The sequence below is a fragment of the Takifugu rubripes genome, chromosome 22 (genome assembly GCF_901000725.2).
Source record: "Takifugu rubripes chromosome 22, fTakRub1.2, whole genome shotgun sequence".
Classification (NCBI taxonomy): Eukaryota; Metazoa; Chordata; class Actinopteri; order Tetraodontiformes; family Tetraodontidae; genus Takifugu; species Takifugu rubripes.
This window is the reverse complement of record NC_042306.1, coordinates 1,874,731-1,893,360: the sequence shown is the minus strand read 5'-3', so window position 1 is coordinate 1,893,360 and position 18,630 is coordinate 1,874,731. Positions and strand designations below refer to the sequence as shown.

The 18,630-nt window shown below is 49.1% G+C and overlaps 1 protein-coding gene across 1 annotated transcript in view; it reads left to right on the top strand.

The window, feature by feature from the left end:
* The window catches only part of LOC101070153 (adhesion G protein-coupled receptor L2-like), a 67,706-nt gene extending 49,866 nt beyond the window's left edge, over nt 1-17,840 (top strand). The window contains 14 exon segments of the mRNA XM_029831049.1: nt 507-690; nt 1,891-2,013; nt 2,321-2,526; nt 2,884-3,057; nt 4,317-4,526; nt 5,221-5,441; nt 6,091-6,157; nt 8,423-8,514; nt 9,039-9,078; nt 9,080-9,208; nt 9,963-10,088; nt 11,417-11,513; nt 12,466-12,591; nt 15,509-17,840. Coding sequence (XP_029686909.1) covers nt 507-690; nt 1,891-2,013; nt 2,321-2,526; nt 2,884-3,057; nt 4,317-4,526; nt 5,221-5,441; nt 6,091-6,157; nt 8,423-8,514; nt 9,039-9,078; nt 9,080-9,208; nt 9,963-10,088; nt 11,417-11,513; nt 12,466-12,591; nt 15,509-16,365 — 2,652 coding nt within the window. The 3' untranslated portion in view covers nt 16,366-17,840.
* Nucleotides 17,841-18,630: the final 790 nt, after the last annotated feature.

Sequence of the window (18,630 nt, the reverse complement as noted above, 5' to 3'; positions counted from 1 at the left end):
TCTATCGGACTTGCTGCTTATCAGAAAGCAGGAAATGAAAGGATCACGATGGAAATCAGGCAGGATTCGCACCTCCTCTCGGGGAGGGGGGGGGGTTGTTGCACCAGATTTTTGGGTAGGGGGAGGGACGGGGAGATTCACTGAAGGAATAGAAGATTGCTCTTATGTTTCCTTTTCCCCCCTCAAGCATTTTTGCATTATTCAATAAAGAGATTGGTCAAAAAGAGTCCGCCACAGATTCGGCCTGGTTTTTTCTTCTTCTCTCTGTCAACATGAAATAAAAAACCGCTCCATTTTTAATCCTCGCCATTTTTTTAGCGAGCTTCAGCTGCCGCTCATCTCCGGGACGTGATCTCGATACTTGAGTCAATGTCGCCGCTGTCACTCTCGGCCATGCATGCCCTTTTTTTATCATTTGCTGCCCAGTCCTCGCTCATTGTTATTAAACCCCAGTTATGACGGGAGGAAACAGCACGCTGACATTTCACTTGTCTCCATGGATACAGGCGATCGTGGACACCGTCGACAACCTCCTGAGGCCAGAAGCTCTGAAGTCCTGGAAAGACATGAATTCCACGGAACAGAGTCACTCCGCCACGATGCTGCTGGACACGTTGGAGGAGGGGGCGTTCGTCCTCGCCGAGAACCTGATCGAGCCGGCCATCGTCAAAGTGCCGGCCGAGAACATCAGTAAGCGGCTCCTCTTTCTGTGTCTGTCAGTCCTAATTTATGCCGAGATTTGTTTTTTCTTTGGAAATGCCTGCTGTTAACCGTGATCATCCAAAGAGAAAGAATAAAAAAACACGCTGATGTCATTGCAACGGATTTAACGATAAATTACTCCTCGCAGGAGTTTATTAGCAGCGTGATCTCATTCATTTCGATCACCTTTGTGCGGTGAACTGTCACATTTCCCCTCCCGGTGCTCTGTTGCTATGGTTATAGCTCCATCTCCTCTTTTTATGCCATACCTCGCTGAATTTTAATCTTTTTTTTTGCGGCGCATCGTGAAACCGGCTCATTGAACGTGCGCTGCAAGATGAAGTGTCCAGACCTCCGGGGAAAAACAAAGAAGCCAATGGAGCAGCATTGTTCCGTTCGTTCGGCGCTCAGTCCGATCTCTGTCTCTCTCTCCCTCTCTCTCTCAGAAAGTCCTGCTGAGCCCGGCTGATAAGGTCCGTTAGCTTGTCTCCAGCTATAGCTGGCAGCACTGATTAGCACTTATATGTCTGCGTACATTGTTTCTATACCACTACTGACCTGATTGGACGATTACTGATTAACGCGGAGCCTGAATGGCGTCGTGAAGGGGGGAACTCAACATTGAGGATGGTTCTTCACCTCCGTCTGTCAGGAGGCATCTATCTGAGGAAGTGAGGGGGGGGTTTACCTGTGTCCTCCTGACCCTTCCGTAATTTCAGACATCAAAGGGAGCACCACCCAGCAGCTGGAGGGAGGGTGGGGGTGGGGGGCTGCAGGAATTTGGAGGATTTTCAGAGGTTTGCTCGTCTAGCTTGGTTATCTGAACACGGGGGGGTGTTGGGGGTGGGGGGGTGTAATAGCTCTGCGATATTTTTGATGCTATGAATATTTGACATTCATGCCGCGGCGGCTGCCGTCAGCTCGGCACCGCCGCCGCCATCCTTGTTGTTATGCTCTCCTTTGCTCTCCCCTCCGAGGCTTCCAGAGTGTCGGCCGACAGCTTTGAGACACTTTTTTTTAAAAACTAAATGGCGCAGAGATTGTGTATAGTTGCGAGGACAGTAAAGCTCCAGTCTCTCCAAACACCCCACTGGGCCTTAATGACGGAGCGCTCTCAACCAGCAGGAAGTGCTCCTCAATGTTGGCGCTGATCCGTAGCATCTCTCTCTCTCTCTCTCTCTCTGTCAGTGCTGGATGTCTACGTGTTGAGCACTGACGGACAGGTGCACGACTTCAGGTTTCCTCAGACGAACAAGGGCGGAGCGACCCTGCAGCTCTCCTCCAACACCGTCAAAGTCAACAGCAAAAACGGTGAGAGCGGCCGCGCCGTCATTTCACGTCTGAGTCTCCGCCCAGCGCGCTGAAGACGGATCAGATACGGATTTTCACTCTTAGAGGAGGGGCTTGTTGTTTTTCACTGAACTGATTAGATTTAGAAAAATTGCATGCGGGTTAGTTAATTAGCCGATCTTAGCGTAAAGATTAGAATCAATATAGAAAATGCCCATTGGGAGCACTGAAGCAGCTTCTCCTGTCAGTAAAATGAGTAAACCTGCATAATCATTAGCTATTTTCCTTTGATTTTCGCTCATTAAACTCTTTTTTTTTTCGCCGACAGGTGTGGCCAAGCTGGTGTTTGTGCTCTACAAACACCTGGGTCAGTTCCTCAGCACGGAGAACGCCACGCTGCGGGGGATCGGGGACCTGAACAAACACAACCTTTCCCTCACTGTCAACTCCCACATCCTGTCTGCCTCCATCACCAAGGAGTCCAGCCGCGTGTTTGTGGCCGACCCTGTGATCTTCACTTTGGAACACCTGGATGTAAGCTTCCTCCGGGGACTCGGCCAGACTGCGGCATCTCGCGGGGCTGCTCCAGAGCTAAAATGGCGCCACAGCCCTTTGGGATGAAGGGAGAATCCAGAGACTTTGATCAATTGTTAGAAAACCAATGGGGGAGAATAGAAAATATCTAAATTGTGCCTGAGTTTCATCAGCGGTGCTTAAGTGCTTCTCACAGATGGAAGCTAGCGGCTAGTTTAGCATCCCTTTTATTTGGGATGAAATGAGAGTTTAGATTCTTTCGCTACAGATATGAAATATACAGATGTCAGTCATGCATATTGCAGCGCCTGTTCATTTATGTTTCATTGTTTTCGCTCTCTCCTTTGTGTTGTGCAGAAGGAACACTACTACAATCCCAACTGCTCCTTCTGGAATTACTCCGAGCACAGCATGATGGGATACTGGTCCACTCAGGGCTGCAAGCTACTGGAAACCAACAAGAGCCACACCACTTGCTCCTGCAGTCACCTGACCAACTTCGCCATCCTCATGGCCCATCGAGGAAACGTGGTGAGTGGCCCCGCGTCCGCGGCGGCGCGAAGATCCGTGCGCACGCGGCGAGAACGAGAGTGGCATTTCAGTGAAGATAATCAGGTTATTGCTGGTGGAGAAGCGGGGGGGTGGGGGGGGGGGGGGTGATAAGAGATAGAGAAAAAGGAAGAGCGAGTCAGGTTCGGATGTGTCACGCCATTATCAGAAGTAATTATATTTTACCTGCGGGCCGTGTCTAATATTGCTTTATACACGTGTCCCCGGGAGTCACGGCAACATAATAACCTCAATTTTAATGTATGTTTCCGCCCGTCTTAAAGGCAGAACCGCTCGTGAAATCCAATTACAATCCAATTACGTGATAAATAGCGTGTGGCGCGATGACTTTGGCAGTAATAAAAGTGGGGCACAAGTTTGCGGTTTGTTTAATAAGGAGTCCCACCTCCTGAACTCCCCGTCATCCGTCCAAACCTCAACCTCAACCGCAGCTTGAAACCCGAGCCCCCGGGGGCTTCGGCTTAGCCTCGCATCAATTCCCGACGCATCACCTCTGCTGCAACTCAATAAAATTACAAATATCAAAGGAGGGCTTGCGTCACTCCCAGGCCACCGCGTCCCGCAGTGATATCCGCACCGGCCCGGCGCTCCGGCTCGGGTTCAGATTCTCTGAACTAGAACCAGAAGAGTGAACAAGAAGAGTGTTTTAGTTTGACTCACTCCATAATGGGACTCAAATATGTTCTCCACGTTAAGTCAACATTCGCACGGCCGCTCGGCCTTTCCTGTGTTTTTATTTCTGTGGTTTAGGTTTAAAGAGGAAATAGATAAGACTTTGTTTTAACTGCTCATTACGAGCTAAATGCTGATTGCGCAGCGTAATGACCCCGTAATAGTGGCACCATTGTTGCCTAGTGTCATTACCTCAAACATTTCTGTCTGCAGTTCTGTCTGACGACCCCGACAGCGTCCTGCCTGCTTTGGCTTGTTGTTTTCCCGATGGCGTTGCCAACAATAATGCCTCATATCTGAAACTATATCTAAAACCGCCACGGACTTAGAGTAGGGGAAGGTTTTTGGAAGGTATTTTTGTGATTTTCCAGCTATATTAACATCATATGAACCTTTTAGCTTTGGAAAAATTTCCCACATTTCCGTTGAATGTTGCGCTAGGCCGCTTTTATGGTTCAGATTCCCGTCAGGTCAGGCTTGTCGCAGATACAGTTAAATCCACCAGAGGTGCTGACCAAAGGTCGATCTGTCACGTGTGTTGTGCGCAGGGCGACGGGAGCGTCCACGAGCTTCTCCTCACCGTCATCACCCGGATGGGCATCGCCGTGTCGCTCGTCTGCCTCGCCATCAGCCTCTTCACCTTCTGCTTCTTCAGAGGGCTGCAGAGCGATCGCAACACCATCCACAAGAACCTCTGCCTCAACCTGTTCATCGGCGAGCTGGTCTACCTGGTTGGCATCAACATGACGGAGCCAAAGGTAACAGGAAGTTGATACTGAGGAGGTTATGGTGGGGTATTTATGCTATTAGTCCCAATGTTACTGCTGTTAGCGGACCAACACACATGTTTTGCTAGAAAACGTGCAATAAAATGGATTCTGTATCGTGCTGTTTATCTCTACATTATATTGTTTAGGAAAAAAATTAATGAGAGCCAGACCTTATTAGGTTTGTTTGTAGGAGGTCTGTTTTTTGCACAATGACCTTTAATGACCTCCAAAGGGGAAACTGATTACAGAAGCGTGGAATTCTCCCCCAGTTTAGCTCTAATTTTGTCTGCAGGATGAGAAAAAGGCGACCTTTACTTGATGCTAAAAATGCTCCCCAGTGGCGCCGCCGAGCCGCGCTGTCAATTAGCCGTGTTTGAAAGCTAACGCTAGATTTGAATGTCCGTTTTCTGCCGAATCTTCTCTCGTTGCTAAGCGGCGAATGTCTAAAAAGGCCTTGACGCGTCGCCACGAGCTGCCAGAGGTGTTTAGCTCCTGATGAACATTTCAGGGCAGAACAACAGACGCACTCGGGGTCAGAAATGATGATATGAGCAGCTGCCATTAGAACTGAGTCAGTGACTATTCGACCACGAGCAGGAACAGGAGTAAATACGTTCTACGTAACCTCAGACGATGCCCACCCCCCACCAACTTAGCACATCTCCCCGTCTGCTCCTCTCAGCTGGTGTGTTCCCTGATCGCCGGCGTGCTCCACTTCTGCTTCCTCGCCGCGTTCGCCTGGATGTGTCTGGAGGGCGTGCAGCTCTACCTCATGCTGGTGGAGGTCTTTGAGAGCGAGTTCTCGCGCAGGAAGTATTACTACCTGTCTGGCTACCTCATCCCGGCCGTCGTGGTGGGCATCTCCGCCGCCGTGGACTACAGGAGCTACGGCACACAGCGAGCGTGAGTGCGGCGTCGCCTTGTTGTCGTTTTTAAAAATTTCTTTTGCAGGATTTAAATTGGGCACATGGGCGCTCCTGTCCTCCCCCTGCCAGGACGGAGTCACACCGAGAGCATGTGTGTGCTAATGATGGCGACATCGCGGGGAAAAGTCCACCTGTGGCCCCCAGCACATTTACACCCTGTCAGAGCTCAAACAGACTGCCGGCAAAACCACAACATTAATGAGAGCGCTCGCCGGCCGCGAGGCCCTGCCAGGCTTTTATTCCATGCATGTGGATAATTGCTGCCCTTGTCAGTTAGAAGTTTATGCACTTCTCTCCTGCTCTTCGTCCGAGCAACGACCTGCGTGATTTGTACGACTCGGATTCCCTAATTTACCAGATTTAAGCAAGTTTCTCTTTCCCGCTGATGAGTCCGTTCGGACTCCGACCCTCTATGACGCATTGTTGACTGATTCAGAGCTGCAAGCACATGAAGTCATGAGCCCCAGAACCACCAAGCGGCGTCTCTCCCCCGAGCCGCCGTCCTCCGCCAAGGTCGGATTTTCTCCGGCGTTGTCCGGGGAGCCGCCGCCGCCTCTGTGGGGCTCCGGCCGATGACGCGCAACTTAAATGAAGCAACCAACGCCTTTCTTTTGTTCCCCCTGAAGGTGCTGGCTGCGGGTGGACAACCACTTCATCGGGACGTTCATCGGACCCGTCGCCTTCATCATCGCGGTAGGTCGTGATTTGGTGCACGCGAGCGAAGGACCTCTCTTTCAAAGAGCGCCTTTGGATGGGGATTATAGATTTTCCTTCCCTCTCGCAGCGGCCGCCTCGCAGGTTTTCTCTCCCCTCGATCAATTTGCATGAAAGGAAAGTGGTCCCATTACGGCTGACACGAGGACATCAGCGTCCGCTCAGCTATGAATTCCTCTGAAATCATAATTGGCGAGCGGCAACAACTTAAACCTGTTTGGTCCTCGCCGGACATCTCGAACCCTCCCCTCCCGCAATCGAAGAGGAGAAATCATCCCAGGCATGAAGGTCATTTGCTCGGTGGGAAAACAAGGGTGATGGCGGGAAGGGGGGGGGGGGGCTGTAGTAATGAATGGGTGAGCCAGACAGCCATTACCACAGCTCTTAGCCATGCTGTGGATCATGACACATCCCCAGCCAATCCCGGCGCACCGACATCTCCATCTTCACTTTTTAATATTTCATGTGTTGCGAAACAAACACACACACACACACACACACACACACACACACACACACACACACACACTGCTCACAATAGGAAACAACCTGAACAAAGACACATCCTGTATCAATGCAGGCTCGTAATCGTGCGTGTAAAGGTGTCCACGGTCCACTGAAGGGCTTTGTCGGTGTTTCTGTACGTCAGGAGCGAGTCCTCGCGTAGCGTCCCCGTCTCCTCGCCTCACTGTCTCATCAGATCTGTGTCAGTTCTCGGGGGCCCATTAAATGCGTCTCCAGGCGCCCGAGTCGTGCGAATAAAAACCAGCTCCAGTGGCCGGGAGACAAAAGTCGGCCCCCTGAACCGAGATCTGAGGCCTCTGTTCTGTCTTTTTGGCTCTGCCTTCCCCTCCGTCTTTCATTGCTGGTTTCCAAATGCTTCCCACCCACACTCTGATGGTTTTCACTTAATGTCAGAAAAAAATTAACTATTTAATAAACTCAGAGGGCCACATGTAAACCATTCTGCGTTCTTTTCTGGTGAGCTTTTGCTCTTTTTTTTTGTTTTTTTTGTATTTTAAACCATGCAGTCATGCCGGGAGCAGGTACCAGACAGACGTTTTTAATAACATATAAAAATGCACATACATTATTGTTTTTTAGCAATTATTTACAGACGGGCATTTCAAAGGGGGCCAAAATGAAGAATCTTTGTGGTCACAGGCCCTCCAGTGCTTACAGACAGACATCCTGAGAGCATGGAAACCTTTCTGGATGTATGGCTTGAATCACTTAAATGTTTTTTCCTGGCCCTCTTGGCTTGACTGAAAGTTTCTAAAATATGGCACCAGGCTCCGGTCTTTCCTCCCTGTGCTGCGCTGTTCAAACATCAGGTCGGTTTGGACCTCAACAAATGCACATTCGAGCGTTCGGCGACTAAATGTGCTTCACCGCGCTGTCAAACATCAGCGGGGAAAGAACTCCGGTCGCAGCTTTTCCTTCATTTTCCTCACTGTGCGTCAGAGTTCGTTATATTCCGTTACGTTCCGGTGGTGCTGCTCAGCGCCCCCAGTGGTGCGACACTGCGCAAGTTCTCTGGTGCACAGACATGCTAAGATCCCCCTGTAAAATCAGAGCAGATAATGGAGCGATTAGCGAGCTCATTTTCATTTTGGATCTCTACAGTTTCTTCATTTCTTATTGAAATAATTCATGTTTCAACAGGTTTTTTGGGACAACAATGTTCTATCACCTTTCATTCTGGATATAAAACATTTAATTTTCAACATAATAGGCTGCAGATTAATGTTAATTACCAGTCAAACGTTGCCGACCGCTTGCACGGTATTACTATTTTTCTACTTCTGAACCTCCTGTTTTCACTTGTGCTTTAAATCTCGTACTTTCCTCTCAACTGTTGGCTCAAGGAAGCTAAAACCAGTTCCAAATGTTAGCCAGAGATATGTCACACACTCGCAGCTCAGAATACTGTACGAGCGCTTGTTCCAGAAACCTCAAATGCACGTTAGCGCCGAGCCAAGGCCTGTGACGACTCGCTGCAGATAAAGTTAGCGATGAGTGGGCCTGATGCGGCGCGGTGTTTGCTGGTTTTTCCGTTCAATCATTACATTCTTTTTTTTTTAAAAGAGAGTAGTTCGGTAAATGCTGGAGGGTTCCAGACTGGAATGAGATGATCATGATGTCGGTATTGACCAGAAGCTCTGCTGCGTTTACAGTAACAATGGAAACTGGATGCCCGTCTAAGTGCAGTCTGTCAATTCTGAGCCGTGTCTGTTTTGACAGGTCAATGTCATCCTGCTGGTGGTGACCATGTTTAAGATGGTGAAGCACTCCACCTCCATGAAACCGGACTCGTCCAGGCTGGGCGGTATCAGGTGAGGGCTGCTACTCTAGAAGATTAACACTGTGTGTGTGTAACATTAGAAATATTGTAAAATCCTTGGTTTTTCTTTTGAAATCTCCAGCTAATATTTTCTTCCCCATTTCATTATTCGCTGTGTAGGTGCTGTCTTTGCTTCCTTCATTTTAAGATTTCGCTCTCCTCAGATATTGCCTTTATTCTTCATAACTGCGTTTTGACCTTCGCCGCTCTGCTGATATAGTTTACAGGGTTCCATGGACGGCTGATTCTGCTGCGAGTCTCAAAGATTTCCAGATAGCGAGGACAGAAAAGCAAACACTCCGCCGTTCCAGCTCCTCCCTCACTAAGCCAGAAACATTTGCTTTGCTTTCGAGAGTTACCTTTAGCTTAATTAGCCGTGTTCTCCGTCTCCTCCCTTCGTCAGAAACGTACCAGGCGTGCATGCTAAAGCTCATTTAAGGGTTTTACTTTTATTGAGCAGCAGACGCAGAGACGTCGTCCTCTGCACTCGTTCACCAGCGGTTTGTTCTTTCCCAGGTCGTGGGTGTCGGGGGCGTTCGTCCTCCTCTGTCTGCTAGGGGCTGACCTGGTCCTTCGGCCTGTTCTTCCTCGACGACTCCTCCATCGTGATGGCGTACCTCTTCACCATCTTCAACACCCTGCAGGGGATGTTCATCTTCATCTTCCACTGTCTCCTCCAGAAGAAGGTCGGCCTCGTTAGTGTGCAAGTGTTCATGAAGTCGTCTAAAAAGCTGCTTTGAGAGGCATTTTAATTTCACACCGCATCTGCCGTCAAATCTCCCCCCTTGTTTGTCAAACCAACAGTGGAGGAATTATCTTGCAAACGAGGATTTCCTTTGTTTGGACTAAAGACATCAGGCAGCAAAGTGGTGGGAAAGTGACTGCTAATCTGCCCAGTAATAGAGCTGAGAAAGCCCGTTTCTAACCGTCGTGATGATTAAAACCCATAAATATGCTCCTTTTTCGGCCCTCGGACGTGAAAAATCGGTTCCATTTCTCCTCTTGTTTATGTTACAATAGGCAGAGTTTACGTTGGGCTGGACCACGTTCGCCTCCGAAGGCTGACGTGGACATTTATAGTCCCTTTACAGTCAAAACACTTCTTTCTGGAAATAACCTGCAGATGAAATGAAAATGATCATCATTTGCAGCTTTGCTTCAATAAACAGTGCGCAGCTGCCGCCATGAATCACTTTCTCTGCAAAAGTTCTCTTCCTGCAGGAGGGGATGAGTAAATATTTGTGTTCCAACATTTCTTCAGAGCTGTTCACCCGCCAACACACACGTTGTCGCCGTGTTTGTCCTCCCTGTGGCATTTAAACTGCTCTCACCCAGGCAGCATTTAACAAAGATTTGGGGATTTCCACTCGTGTGTGTGTGTGTGTGAGCCATTGTGTCACTGTGTACGTTGGAATGACCTGACCTCTTGTTCGGCTGCAGGTCCGTAAAGAGTACAGCAAATGTTTCCGTCAGTCCCAGTGCTGCGGAGCGCTGCCCCCCGAGGGCCCCCACGCGGCCAAGGCGGCCACGTCTCGATCCACGGCCCACTACTCCTCCGCCACTCAGGTATGACATCGGAAGAATCTTTGTTTTTCCAAGCCTATGGGTGTAGTTCCTGGAGATTATAGGGCAGGTTTATTTGACCTGGTTAGAAGAGAATGTGGCGCTCTTCAGTTTTTTGAATCCTAAAACGATAAAAAGATCGTCGTCGTCCCCAGCCGCTCCTCCTCCAGAATAAAGGCGTTTCCTCCACGGTTTGTTCCTGATTTTGTCATGGCAGTGTTGGGAATAATCTCGAGGCCTTTTTGGTTTGGCGCCATCAGATATTCATGATCCGAGACGTTCATAGCGGCAGCTCGGTGGTAACTGGCTACCTGGATGCCGAAACACTACTGACTTGGTGATTGGTAGATGGGTGGAGGGGGCGGAGCTACGGAACACAACACAAAAAGTTACCAACATTATTTACAGGCTGACACTTTGCTTTCAAAGTAAGAATATTCCGACTGTTCTACTGTTGCTATTGATGTGAGAATCTAACATGATTCCGTAATGTCTGTTGACATATCGGAGCCATTTATTGATTACTCTGACTACATTTCTTACATATAGCTCCTTTAATGTATGCCAGACACATGTGAGACCATTGATCAGTCATTAATTATGAATGTTAGCACTTTAAGTCCAGACATGGCAAAAAGTGAGAAAGCAGAAAGGTTAAACTTATTTGCAGTTAGTTGCTGTCATGATTAAAAAATTTATTCCAGCAAAAACCAATAAACCTGTCAGACAATGTCTGCTGGGCTGATGACGCGTGACCTTTTGTTTTGATCTGTTTTTCTGATCAAACCAGGCGCGCGACCTTGATGAGAGCAGCGTGTAAGCAGGGGGAGTCAGGAACTATCGACTGAAACCTCGGTGTTGCTTGGATATTTTTTACAATCTTAACAACAGCACGCAGAGATAACGGGCCACCCGTCATTGGTTTTATCATTGTGAAGCCTCCCTTTCAACAAAATCACCTAGTTATTGCTTCTAGCCTCACTTTTGTGTCAAATAGCTTCTTTACAAGGCTATTAAAAACATAGATAAATACAATTTACACAAAAGGAAAGTCTGGTTCTGGGTGTAAAGAGCCTTCTCTGCTTCTGCTTCCAGTGGAGAAAGAGCTCCGCCGGGCTGTTTTCTCAGATTACGGCCTTGACTTTGGGTGTTGATATCATTAGAATCAATAGTGACCTGGACCGCATCAACAGGCAGTCGGTTATTAGTGGGTTCCTGTGTACGAATTTAGTCTTGAATCGTGAACCTGCTCGGTCCTCTGGGACAGACGCTCCAAATAACAGCAGCACCACGTTGGGTCCTGATCAATGGCGTCTTTTCTGTCTCAGCAGAGCCGCATCAGGCGGATGTGGAACGACACGGTGAGGAAGCAGTCGGAGTCCTCCTTCATCTCCGGAGACATAAACAGCACCTCCACTCTCAACCAGGGTAAGTGAGCGTTTTCCCGCCACGGCGCCAGACGAGACTCGTCAACCGCCGTCTTTGCGGTGAAGCTCTGAACTCAAAAAAGGAAAAGGGAAGCAAGGCAGCTTAGCGTACAAAGCTCTTCTGCAGCTCCTGGAAGAGAGGCAGCAATGGTGCCTTTCTTTTGGTGTTAAGCAGTTAAGAAAAAAAGGAAAATAGCCCCAAAATAGCAACAATCGTAAATAGAGGTGTTAAAAATTCAGCATCTATTGCTACCGAAAAGCTAATGCTAACGACCCCGGCTGGGAAGGTTTACCTGAGGGGGGGGTAGAAGAGCAAAGTCAGCCAGAGGTCAGAGCAGATTTTAGAAATCATCCCGGCATTCTGAAGCCCAGATTAGCGCCAGCGCACACTTGGCTCCGGTTAAGAATTTAATTTTTTTTTCTGTCGATGTCGTTTTTCTGAACCCACATACCAGCGGTTCTGCGTCCGAGCGGCCGCGGATAGTTATTACATTCCTGGAGATTTGCACGGCCCTGCGCATGATGATAGGGCTGCTGCATTATTGACGGCAGGACACTTGACATGTTTTGTCTACTGTCTGGCCTGGACGCGTTTGTTTAGGTGAATCTGTCTGGTGTAAACACCGGCGCGGATTGCGTTGCTAGGCTTTGGTCAACACCGGTGATAATGGTGTTTGTCAGTTACATCAGCCGAGTGTTTGGGTAACGCTCCGGCTCCCACCAACATTTCTATGGCCGCTTTGTCCGTAATAGAAGGCAGATGAATTGCTGCTCATAAATCTTTTCTGCGGTATCGGATGTTGGACAGAAAATGTCAGTTATTGTTTATGTCAACAGCTACGCGGCGCACGACCACAAACCATCAAGTACCTCAAGCTCTTTACCCTCAATCATTTCTCCCCCGCCTCCTGATTCTTTTTCTGCCTCTCTCTTCTCTCTTTGTGTTATTTCAGGGATGACTGGCAACTACCTCCTAACTAACCCTCTCCTCCGAACCCACGACACTAACCCCTATAACAACCTGCTGGCAGAAACTGTGGTGTGCAACACTCCCTCTCCACCGGCCTTTCACTCCCCAGGTGCACACCCCCCCCCTTCACTCTTTTATTCTTGCATAGATTTGTGTTTGCTCTAAAGCCTGACATTTTAGAAAATGCACTTCCCGGGGAGCGTAACCTGAGAAGATCAAAACCTATTATGTGCCTTCAAGGCAAGCAGCCATTTAGCTTAGCACAAAACTAGAAACAGCTATTCAGGCTCTGCAGATTTGCAAGAAAATGAAACTTGGCGTCACTTCTGAGGGTCATTAATCAATTCATTTGTTGGATTTCGGCTCAAATCAAACTGTTTACTTACGAAAGAATGCGGTTTTATGGGACACAGACGCGGCCTGGCTGCGGCGGCCGGCTTTTCGTCCAGGCTGTGTCCCGTGAACCCATCAGCGAAACCTGCCTGCCACTAACATAAAGGCTCAAATCTGCAAAGGCTGCTTTTTGCAGCTTCGCGGGCTGAATTTGCCGCGACGGCAGCAGCTTTTCCAGACCTCAAACGGGCTAATCTACGGCGAGGCTGATAAGAGCGGCCGTCCAGCGCTCCGTGTTACTCTCCCCTTGAAGTGATTAAAAGAATTAGAACGCGACTGTGATTGTTGTGACACAGCATGCCCTGACAGCTTTAATACTCACACCCTCGCCGCTCCTCCAACATCTTTATTTAAACAACTTTCTTTCTTGTAAACACAGAAGATGAACTCAATCAGGCTGTCTTATCTCATCCACTGAGCGGCTCTGCTGGGAATTACTCCCTTTTAAATATGAACCTCCTTTTTTTTTTTCCACCCACATCATTGATGTTACCCCGGCGTTCACCCAACGCTGATACGGATATATGCTTCTAATTAGAGCGATTTAAAACATGTCAGTGTTTATGGTGACCTAGTTCCTCGCTGGCACAGCAAAAGAAACACAATCAAAGAAAAAAGGGAAACAGAAGCACATGACGCAATGCGGGCAGAGTCATAGCCTTCAGATATTCACAGGCATTTGATGATAAAAGAGCAAATGTGGGGGGAAAAAATGGCAGAGCGGCAGCCGTGCGAATGCTGAGGGCGTGTGGAAACGTCCGACCTCCACCTGCCGACTCTGTTGCCTTTCCAATTCGGAGCGCGAGCTCACTGACGGCACAACAAGGTCGTTTTGAGGTAATGATGCCGGGCCAGGACCAAAGGAACTTGTGAGAGAATCAAAATGTCTTTTTCTGCGCCCGAGCTCAGCGGCGGCAGCTCAGACGCAGACGTCAGCGTGAAGATGCTGGGCCCGCGCTCCAACGCCCTCGAACAGTAAACACCAATATTTTATCAGCCGTTCAGACCAAACGTGGTCATTTAGCTTCTCGTCCCCCCCCCCACCCCCCCCAAGCACGCCACCCTCCCTCCCGCTCAGGCACGCCAGCAACTGTGGATCAGAAAAGGCAAATTAAAAAAAAGTGAACGTACGGAAAGCAGCCGGAAGGTTGCTGGCAGGACGCACAAATGTCTCAACCTGGTGGTGTGAAGAGCGGCTGCTCTGCTGCAGCCATTAGTCCCGGCTCCTGGAAACGGACGAGCGTGTCTCCTGTTAGAAGTGTATTAATGCTAAATAATACCAAGCAGATGTTCGTCCGAGGCAGTGAAGCGGGCACGGCTAACGTCTCGGTCCAGAGTCTGCTGGAACCGTTCCCAGACTGCAGCTGTCGCCATGTCCAGTCGAATTCTAATCTGTTGACACCGACCCGCCCCCCCCCCCCCCCCCCCCCCCCCCCGACGGTACCTGCATGCATTGAAAAAAATCAGTGTCTGGCCGACCTCGCAGATCTTCGTTCCTTTCGCTCTGTTGAACGTTGTTTTTCAGCCTTTTTGTCCTCTGTTGCTGCCCATTTTACAGACCAGCTTTCCTCTTTTTTTCTATTCAGAGCCTGCCTGGAACTGCACACACACACAGACTCACATACACACACACACACACACTCTAAAAATGTCATCCCTGCCTTTAGAGACTCACTGTGTGTCCAGCATTGGAAATTATCCCTCTTAAACTCCATCCTATCTGTAGATGTACGTTTAAAAATAGCTGAAAAAATAACACGCTGTCACCTGCTCGGTCCAGGATTCAGTTGTCCTTGAGCCGTCCTTTCATTCTGAGACCGTTTAGCAGCCATTGTCCGTCTGTCCTGCCAGCGAAGTCTCACATGAGCTAAATTACAGCTAATTGCAAGGACGCAGTCCAAGGGGGACTAACGGAATCCAGACCGAAGGAACGAGCTTCCACTCTTGTTCTTTTTTTTTCTTTCACTGATTCTGTTGTTTCTGCTGCAATTGATATATTTAAAAAAGAAAATCATCTGTTTTACTTTTTTTGCACATCAGCTGTTCTTAGGCCAGATAGCCTGAGCAGACACACTTGATGTGAGTGGTGAAGAAGTGAGTCGTTGCACCGTGCCTGTCTGTGGTGGTGTGTGTGCCGCTTTGTTGCCGTGCTCGTGGGGGTCCCGGCGCAGAGAGGTGGCCGGCCATCTGCGCTCGGCACCACTCTGACGCCTCGACTTCTCTCAACGGGTGGAATGCTTTATTCATTGTCGTTGTCACAACACTTCCCATCAGCCTGCGTTCATTGAATTGAACATCCGTTCTCCCGTTCTGTATGCTGCCGTGTCGTTGCCCTGTGTAGCGTGTTGATACAATCTACCTTCCTCACTTTCACCTCATGTTTTTTTGTCCTCATTCCTCCAATATTGTTCAGGATGATCTCCTAGATTGGGTACAGACATATTTGGTGGCAACGGGGGGGAGCTAATTCTGTTCCTTTTATGCTCATTTGTGGAAATGTAACATTAAAGCGAAGCAAGAGAGCAAAGAGCACGAGAACGGTGTCCTGAGCAGTATCCAGCTCCGTGGCAGAGATTTGAGTCTGTCGAAAGGAAAAAAGAATAAATCATACCTGACCTGTCCCTTTCTTGCAGGACAGCAGTCTCTGAGCAACAGCAGGGACATCAGTGCCATGGACACCCTCCCCCTCAATGGAAATTTTAACAACAGCTACTCCCTGCGGGACGACGACTACGAGGCCGTGGGCGTTCGGGGCCCGGGTGAACTGGGGGGCCTCAACTTGGACGACGCTGCCTTTGAGAAGATGATCATATCAGAAATCGTCCACAACAACCTGAGACCCCGCGGGGCCCCCAAAGGCCGCGACGCCCCGAGGGAGCGGGACAGAGGTCTGCCTCCGCAGACCAGGCTGACGATGGACCGAGGCGGGGGGGGCAGCGGCAGCGAGGACGACGCCATCGTGGCGGACCACGCCGAGTCCTCTCCTCCCCAGAGAGGCAGCGCGAGGGGTGGACACACCACACTGGAGCTGCTCCTGCACCCCCACCACAAGGAGGTGCTGGAGGCCCCCCTCCTGCCACAGAGGACTCACTCCCTGCTCTACAGCGCCCAGAAGGCCCCCAGAAACATGGAGGGCCAGGGTGGCCATGGCTCCGAGACTGTTACCGCAGTGGAGGACACGGGCTCCCATTCCCCCAGTAACAACAGAGACTCCCTCTACACCAGCATGCCGAACTTAAGGGACTCGCCCTCGGCGTCCCCTTACCCCCTGGACGAGGACGAGGAGCTGTCCCCCTCACCCCGAAGCGAGGGCGAGGACGGCTACCATAAAAGCATGCCCGAGCTGGGCGACACGCCGCAGCCCGTGTCCTACTACCACATAAACCGAGGCGCCAGCGACGGGTGCATCATCTCCCCCAACAACGAAGAGTGCGTTCCCGAGGGCGGCGCGCCCAACGACGGACAAATGCAGCTTATTACCAGCCTCTGAGACTGCTTTTAATTTGCACAGGTTCGAACAGATGGGCCCTTTAGGTGGATGTCAACGCAGCCGTCGAGTCCTGCTCCACGCCACCTGCATACTTCCTGTTTGGGCAGGAAGTGACACGTGGCGGGTTGGAAAAGGAACAAGGACTTTTGCACACAGATCTCATTAACACAAAAACACGTCCCTCTAAGGCCGACAAATGTGGACCGCGAAAGCTCTGCTGTTGGACTAAAGAGGTGCAGAGACTAACACACAACCCGTCTGTTCTGAACTCTAGAAGAATAAGGGATGAAAAAATGGGAAAAAAAGACTCTGGGCCCCGTGGAGGACTTTGCAAAACCAGGCTTATTTTAGTCGTCAAGTACAGAACTGAAGCGTGCGTGGCTCCTCTACACAGTCAGGACTGTCAAAAGTAAAGAAACCACTAAATCTGACTCAGGCCTTATATTTTCTCTATTGCACATTTAACTGTTGTCAAAAGTAACAGCAAAAAGAAAATATATTTTACTGTACCACTAGTGTAAAAAGTTTCAAAAAAGAAGAAAAAAAAAAGAGGAAACCATTCAGTAGTTATGCCCTTTCAATGTTAAGACTCTTCAGACAAACTCAAATTCAATGGTGGAAATGTGTTTTCTCCTCTCACACTTGACTTGTTGTATTTAAAATGAAAAAAAAAAAAGGTTTTAGGAGATCTCCGTCCATATGGAATCATGCTCACGTCTCTGCTTGTGAAGTGCTTTTGCTTTCATGAATTCTGAGGGTTCGGGGGGGGGGGTGGGGGGGGGTTGACAGCAGTACATTTGTTCGCACCGGACCGTGCACACCCATGGAAATTGGAAGATTGTGTAATTTATTTGACTTGAACGGAGGCTTTTTTTGGGCTTTCGTGCGGTTTCGGCAGACCCAGTTTCATCCCTGGACACTGATTAATTTATTACCTGAAGTGTTTAAAGTGGGGGGGGGGGGGAGGGGGGTGAAAAAGAACATGGCTGGAAAGTGAGAAGACGTTTTATGGCGACACTGATTAGGTTCATATCATCCTTTTGTAAGAACTTGTCATCAGCTGGTATTTAATTCAACTTCTGTTTGATATCAAAATAAATGTGAATTTTTTTCTTGTTCGCAGCTGCCGAGATGCTTTGTGGTGTTTTGGGATGTAAACGTGACTGAAAATTAATTAGTTTTGAAGGGGGGGGGGGGGGTTGACGTACGGCCCACCCCCCACAATTCAACAATGGGCCTGTTTACATGACCATAAATCAGATCACGATCCGATTTCTGGAGTTATCAGATTATTATTAAGCAGCGTAATGTGACATGATTTATCACAGCAGTAGTCTGATTAGGAGGAATCAGATTACCACTTCTAGATATACTCCGATGTCCTTGTGCATGTGTACCGCTGATCTGATTTATTTTGTTGGGTTCCATCTGTGCATGTGTACTCCAAAAGCAATCTGATAAATGGACTGAATCAAACATGTTTTTGGGTTATCACGTTTCTGAGCTGCATGTAAACACAGCAGATCTGATGAGAACAATCGGATTGATCAGATGTGTTGTTATGGTGTGAACAGGCTCAATATTACAGTATTGGACCCTCCTGTTACCATGGAGATCTTTACCACACAGACCAACACCACTCGGTTCCGTAACATGTTCACCGATAACTGCATGAAGCCACAAAGATGTTTTTACATAACCCAAAAATAAAATAAATGCCAAAAGAGACAACAATGCCATCCATCCATCCCTCCATCCATCCTTCCATCCACCTATCCCTCCCTCTACCCATCCATCCATCCACCCACCCATCCCTCCCTCCCTCCCTCCCTCCATCCATCATCCCTCATCATCCTTCCATCCACCTATCCCTCCCTCTACCCATCCATCCATCCACCCACCCATCCCTCCCTCCCTCCCTCCCTCCATCCATCCACCCATCCTTCCATCCCTCCCTCCCTCCCACCCATTTAGAGTGTGAAGGTGCAGCTTCCACATAAACAGATCCTAATCGATCCTAATCGATCACAACAGATCCTAATTGATCCTAACAGATCCTAATCGATCCTAACAGATCCTAATCGATCCTAACAGATCCTAACCCTACCTTTCTTGCCAGGAGTCGGCTACGCTCCTAACTGCAGAGCGTTTCTTCTCCCGTGGAAACCATTATCACGTAACCTCACCCTCTCCCTGTTTTGTAACTGATTTTACACTGGATTAAGTTTTTCGGTTAGCTTGAAGATTGTCGGCGGAGGACTTAAT